This window comes from Suncus etruscus, chromosome 1 (assembly GCF_024139225.1).
Source record: "Suncus etruscus isolate mSunEtr1 chromosome 1, mSunEtr1.pri.cur, whole genome shotgun sequence".
Lineage (NCBI taxonomy): Eukaryota > Metazoa > Chordata > Mammalia > Eulipotyphla > Soricidae > Suncus > Suncus etruscus.
In genome coordinates, this window is record NC_064848.1 from 195,175,451 (window position 1) to 195,181,453 (window position 6,003).

Consider the following 6,003-nt stretch of genomic DNA (forward strand, 5'->3'; position numbering starts at 1 on the left):
CACACTCCACTTCTGTCCAGCGGCCCACACCTTGGCCAGGAAACAGAAAAGAAACCAAGGGACCCGCACCAAGCTTTCTGGACTTTTCTATGAACCTGGTGAGTATTTCTTTCTTGGCTAAGTGCCCTCTTCAAAAGCAGAAGAGGTGAAGGGAGCAGAGCTGCCGGCTCCTCACCCACCCTTCTCCTTCAGCCTGCTCTTGCAGACTTTTCTCATCCAAGTCAATCAGGTTCTGAGACACCCCCCAAAAAAAATCATTTTCCCTGTCACCCATTCATTTGCCCAACATAGTGACCCCCAAGGCCTGGCCTGTGCTAGGGATGTGAAGAATACAGAGGCTATGATACCTGGGGAGCCCAGCCTCAGGGGAATGGAGATGGAGGTGAACTGGGGAGACAGCGGACCCCAGGACCTAGGAGGTGGAGAGCAGGGCACAAGGCTCCAGGTTGTTAGACATGCCTGTGCATGCTCGAGCAGGTCTTGGCGTCCCATGTTGTCCAGGTAACCCCTGGATATAGGTACACGGTGATGGCTTCCCAGGCTGCAGACACAAGGGCTCGCCCTGCAGCGCAAAGGGTGAGCACTGCACCACAAGCAGAACCTGCCTTTTCTGGGGAGCTGGGGTGGGGGGGTCCTTGGAGGGACTGAACCTCGATCTGGAAAGGGGTAGCAGATCTGGAAAGGGGTAGCAGATCGCTTGTTGAGGGGAGGGCTTGGTCTCCCCCAATCCTTGTCCAGCCCAGCCTGGCTCAGTCTCATCTGCCCTTCAGCCCTCAGTGACTATTCTGCAGCCCCTGTCCTGGGCCATTGCGCCTCCAGCCCCCCAGCAGGGTCGCGTGAAAGAAGGTGAAATTCGGGTCTACCCTGCCCCTATCCCTGCACATTCCCCGGTGGGCACTCTGCATCCCACTTCCACCACCCCTGGCTGGCGGTGTGGGGGAGGCCCTGGATGGGGGCATGCTGGGGTGGGGAGTGACGTTGCCTGGCAGGGCAACTGAAGAGCCCCCCTGGACCCCCAGATCTTCTGGAGCTGATGATGCTGCAAAATGCACAGACGCACCAGCTGCTTCTGAGTCGCCTTGTGGCCGCTGCGCTTCAGCACAGCAGCCCCCGGGTGAGGGGCCAAGGCTGGGGACAGGGATGGGCTCAGGGCAAGGAGCAGGGAGGTAGCTGGGTGCATTCCAGTGGGCCTGGGGTTTGGAGTGCGGGGAGCACCAGAGGTTTTCAAGGAAATTTCTGCTGGTCCTGGAGGTGTGGATAGGAGAAGATAGATGGCACCTGGTGTCCCTGGGCCCTGGCATTTGGGGCTCAGATAATCCTTGTAGAACAAATGAACCAATAACAAGGAATCCATGTTCTGAGACACAGTGGCTGCCCCATCCTGGGACCAGCCTGGGATTTGCATGGGATTTTGAGGCTTGGAAGAGGCATGTGTATGGGGTGGGGGGACCCACACCCAGACGTGAAGGGGGTCACATTGCACTGATGGAGGTGAGGCTGGGAATGGTTTATTGGCCTCTGGGCTCCCACTCAGCTCGTTGGGTGACTTTATTTTTTTATTTTTATTTTTGGGGAGGTTTTGAGTCACACCCGGCAGCGCTCAGGGGTTACTCCTTGTTCTGTGTTTAGAAATCGCTCCTGGCAGGCTTGGGGACCAAATGGGATGCTGGGAATCAAACCTGGAACCTTTCTGGGTTGGCCGCATGCAAGGCAAATGCCCTACCACTGTACTATATCGCTCTTCCAGCCCCACTCTGGTGACTTTAGACAACCCTCTTGAGCTTGTTTCTCCCAGGTGCTAAATAAGAACTGAGGGGCCTTGCCTGCAGGGAGGAAGTGATGGGTAGTGAACTGCACGGTTTGTGTCTGGGGTGGAGTGGGGCAAAGAGCCTGACCCAGTGTCACCCCTAGGCCTACCTGGAACCTCAGCCGGAGGGCTACCTAGAGGAGGAGGAAGAAGAGGAGGCCATACTGGAAGGCGCTGAGGAGGAACCCTGGGTTTTCCATCATCACTACCTGCCCAGTCCCGGGCCCATGCTGGGTTTGCTGTCCCGTTGGCCGGCCTCTTTCCTGCCCCCTCCTCCCCAGCAGCCCCCCTTCCCGGATACATCCTGGATACAGGACCGTCCTCCTGCCTTCAGGTAAAGGGGGGTGTAAGTGAGCCTGAGGGAACCGGTGCTGTCCTGGGTTAGGGACAGAGGCAGGTTGGACCCCCTCTGAGGGGGTCTTTGCTTCCCCCACCCAGGAGAGCTGTGCCTCCTCCCCCACCTCCCAGTGCCACAGGAACTGTAGGTGTTGATGTACCCCCAGCTTCAGGTAGGGCTGAGGGTGGGTTTTGGGCCGTTTCTGGTCTGTCCCTCAGTCCCTCCTTTTCACCCCTTGGGGACCTTCTGATGCACAAGAGAGCCAGCTGAAGTACCATCTCCCCCACAGACTTCTACGATGCCGAGAGTCTCCCCTAGGACGGCTTCCCCATGGCCAGAGGCACCTCCAGTCACCCCCACATCCCTCAGTTATGGACCTGAGAACATGCCACGCACCCATCCTCCAAGACTGCTGCTTCCCTGCCGACACCTTTCCTCACCACCCTGGGCCTCTCCCCTAAGGATCCCCCACACCCAGGGGTCTGGAACTGGTCTGATCTCAGATCGGGAGGCAAGCCCCTAATTGTTCCATGCAGGATGGAAGCTAGTAAAAAAACCACCTCTATACCCCACTCTCTCCCACCCCATTTCCTGCCTGGCTAGGGGAGGCTTAGCTGGGAAACAGAGCCCGTCTGGGGCCTGTACTGGGCCAGCTCCCCTGGGGTCCCCACCCGAGTCCCTGAAGCCAGCCCTGCTGTCTGGAAGAATCAGTCAGTGCCAGCTCCTATTCAACCTGGAGTGGCCGAGGGCTGGAGACTGAGCGTTTCTGTTGGGCCAGCGGGCGTGTCTCCCCACTGCCCAGGATGAATGAGTCACTTGGCTCAGGGGTGGGTGCCAGGGCAGGCTCCAGAGGCCCCGGAAGGGGAAGGAGAGGGTGGGGTGGGGTACATCTAGGGGAGAAGAACATCAGACCTTGGGGGGCCCTCCCAGGCCATTGACTAAGTCCAGGAGCCACAGACCCCTGGCAGGGACTTGTATTCAGGGGAGAGAAGTCATGTTCCTAGAGTCCTCTGAGGTGGTGGCTGCTGATGTCATTCATGGGGACTGTGCCCGATAGGGCCACCGCAGGCCCCGCCATGCAGCCTGCACCCCGTAGGCGCCTGTTCGCTGCTGGCGCCAGTGCTGGCCGAAGACAAAACAGAGTAGCACGGCTGACACGAAGAGGAAGAGCAGCACAGACACGGCGGCGAGGAGGATTACCAGCTGGTTGTCCGCGATGGGCTCTGCAAGTGGCAGCGGGCAGAGTAGTAAATCAGGGAGGGAGATGAGGCTAGGGTCTGTGATGTCCCCTGTTGCTACCCCCAAAGGGCACCAAAAGGCATGTCCCAGACTGTGGCGAGAGGAGCTGCCACAGAGCGGTCATCAAAACCCCTGGGGTCAGCCAAATCAAGAATCCCTTTGTAGAGAGGACCCAGAGCCAGGGTGGGGGCCACTGACATGGTCTGGGGTTAAGTAACTCAATAAAGTTCACACAGCCAACAGAGCCAGAGGCCCTTAGGGAACACGCAGGACAGGAAGTGGGACTCTGCTTCTCCTGAGGAGATAAAAACCCTCTCAGCCCTCACCCCTCCAACACGGGGTCCCTCCTCACCATAGATCTGGAGCACTTGGGGTTCTGAGACTTGGCGGACGACTCTGCCCCCGACAGGCCGCAGATCAAGCTCGGCCAGGCAGGAGAAGTTACGGAGACCGTCCTCGCTGCGGGCTGTGGCGCTGTGGGTGACCCTGGCCTCCTGGGGGCCTGGCACCCCTTGGCTAAAGGTCTGGGTGTGCAGGGCCTCCTGCCCGTGCAGTAGGGTAAGGGTGAGGCTCTGCAGGGGGGCCACCGCCGGCACCCGACACTCCAGGGCAAAGGTCCTGCCCACAGACACCCACGATGGCTTCAGCTTCAGTTGCACTAGTGTTGGAGGGTCTGCAGAGGGGAGAAGAGAGATCAGCAAGTCCTTTTTGGCCAGAACTGTCAGGGGGCCTGGCTGGGCTGGGCGAGGGGTGGATAGGGAGATGCTGGTCCAGGAGTGTGGACAGGGTGGTTCCCAGCAGGGGAGAGGACAGAACAGGCCAATAGGGCCAGAGGGTCAGTCCCAAACTGCCTGGCCCATTTTTTTTTTTTGTTATTAGTTGGGTTTTTGTTTTGCTTTGTTTGGGGGCCACACCCAGCAGTGCTCAGGGGTTACTCCTGGCTCTGTGCTCAGAAATCGCTCCTGGCAGACTCAGGAGACTATATGGGATGCTGGGCATTGAACCCAGGTCCTTCCCAGATCAACCGTATGCAAGACAAACGCCCTAAGCTGTGCTATTACTCTGGTCCCTGCCTGGCCCACTGGGATGAGGTGCAAGTTGGTCCTGTCACTGCTCATCAGAGCCGAGGGTAGAGCTGGGAGGGCAGCCTTGGATGGCTTTGCCCTGACTGGGCAGAGGGAGGTATCTTCTCAGAGGCTACCTCACAGCTGACAGCCCCTGTTATTCTGTGGGACTGTCAGGGATGTCCTGAGCTTCATCTGAATAAGAGTCCCTTGCCTCTGTCTCCTCCAGAGCAAAGTCTTGGAATATCTTAATATTTATTTGATGGGCTTTTTGTCCCCCCACAACACACACACACACACACACACACACACACACACACACACACACACACACACACACACACACGGACCCAGTACCCTCGGGGCTCAGTGTGGGAGGGGAGGGCCAGGACTGCCACTCACGGAACACAGTGACGTTGAGGCCCTGGGAGCGCTGCTGGCCTGAACAGATAAAGTAGCAGTAGATGATGGTGTCACTGGAGGCATTGGCCACTTCAAACTGCATCCAGCCCATGCCCTGTGCCAGCAGGTTCTTGCTCAGGAGCGTCTCCAGGCCTCCCTTTTCCGGCTGTGCACAGCTGGTGCTGCAGTTGATCAGCCAGGACTCTCCGGGCCCCACTGCCACCTGTGCAGGCCAGGTGGACACCCCGAACTCCTCCTCCCCTGGAGGACAGAGAGCCTTAGCAGTGGTGCCCCTTGGGTAGCCAGATATGGGACAGTGAGGGGCCTGAGGAAATAGGCCCCAGGGTGTTACCCCATGCCTGGTTCTGCCCTTCCTTGTCTGCATTCACTGTCCCCCCAGGCTGTCCTCTCTGCATTTGTTGTCCCCACCTCTTGGCCACCCTACATGTCCCCTCCACATTCACAAAGCCCACAGCCAAGCAAAGCTGGGTACAGGAAGCAGGGTGTTCATTGAACAGGGCCAGTTCAGGTTTGGGGTCAGTGCAGGGACAGGTCAACACGTGGACAGGGCCTCCCTTTAAATAGTGGGGACAGCACAGCTGGGGGACACTAGCCAATCAGGTTTGATCCTCAACATCCTATTTCCCCTAAGCCCTGCCGGAAGTGATCCCTAGACACTGCAGGATGTAGCCCAGGCCCGACCCCCAAATAATAACAAGAGAAGTGGGCATAGCAAAGCTTTCTGGAGCTGGGAATCATGGGCAAAGATGCCAGGGTGGACCTCTGGTACAAGGAGGTAGCATCCAACACACAACTCAGGTTGAGGTGGATACAGGAGGTATGGGGCACCAGGTCATCCCCTGTTGCTCCAGTGACTCAGTTGAGGCCAGTCCCTTGGCATTTAGCCCTTGGTCCCAGCATCTTGCTTACTGACTAATACTCCCTGACCCTTAGCCAGTGCTCCCCAGAGATACCCAAGGGGTGGTAGTCTAGAGCTCATCTGTGTGGTGAGGGGACCTCCCAAGGCTCCCAGGCAGGGATCTAGGTCCTTTTTCACTTTGATGGTCACCAGGAGTGTCCTCTGCTGCTTTCTTCTGCACCCCCCCCCCGGGCACTTCTAAAGCTCCTCTGAACCTCAGTCACATGTGCAGCCC

At 58.2% G+C, this 6,003-nt stretch overlaps 2 protein-coding genes across 2 annotated transcripts in view; one reads left to right on the forward strand and one right to left on the reverse strand.

Moving 5' to 3' along the window:
* The first annotated feature begins 528 nt into the window (after positions 1–528).
* Positions 529–2,462, forward strand: PRR29 (proline rich 29). Its single transcript, XM_049768329.1, has 6 exons — positions 529–576; positions 771–846; positions 1,020–1,114; positions 1,912–2,141; positions 2,246–2,316; positions 2,434–2,462. The coding sequence occupies exons 1-6, from the start codon at positions 529–531 to the stop codon at positions 2,460–2,462; spliced, it is 549 nt and encodes a 182-aa protein (XP_049624286.1).
* Positions 2,463–2,908: 446 nt separating this feature from the next.
* The window catches only part of ICAM2 (intercellular adhesion molecule 2), a 3,331-nt gene continuing 236 nt past the window's right edge, over positions 2,909–6,003 (reverse strand). The window contains exons 2-4 of the mRNA XM_049768341.1: positions 4,850–5,110; positions 3,736–4,056; positions 2,909–3,367 (exon numbers count right to left, since the gene is read on the reverse strand). Coding sequence (XP_049624298.1) covers positions 3,180–3,367; positions 3,736–4,056; positions 4,850–5,110 — 770 coding nt within the window. The 3' untranslated portion in view covers positions 2,909–3,179. The remainder of the gene's footprint in view (positions 3,368–3,735; positions 4,057–4,849; positions 5,111–6,003) is intronic.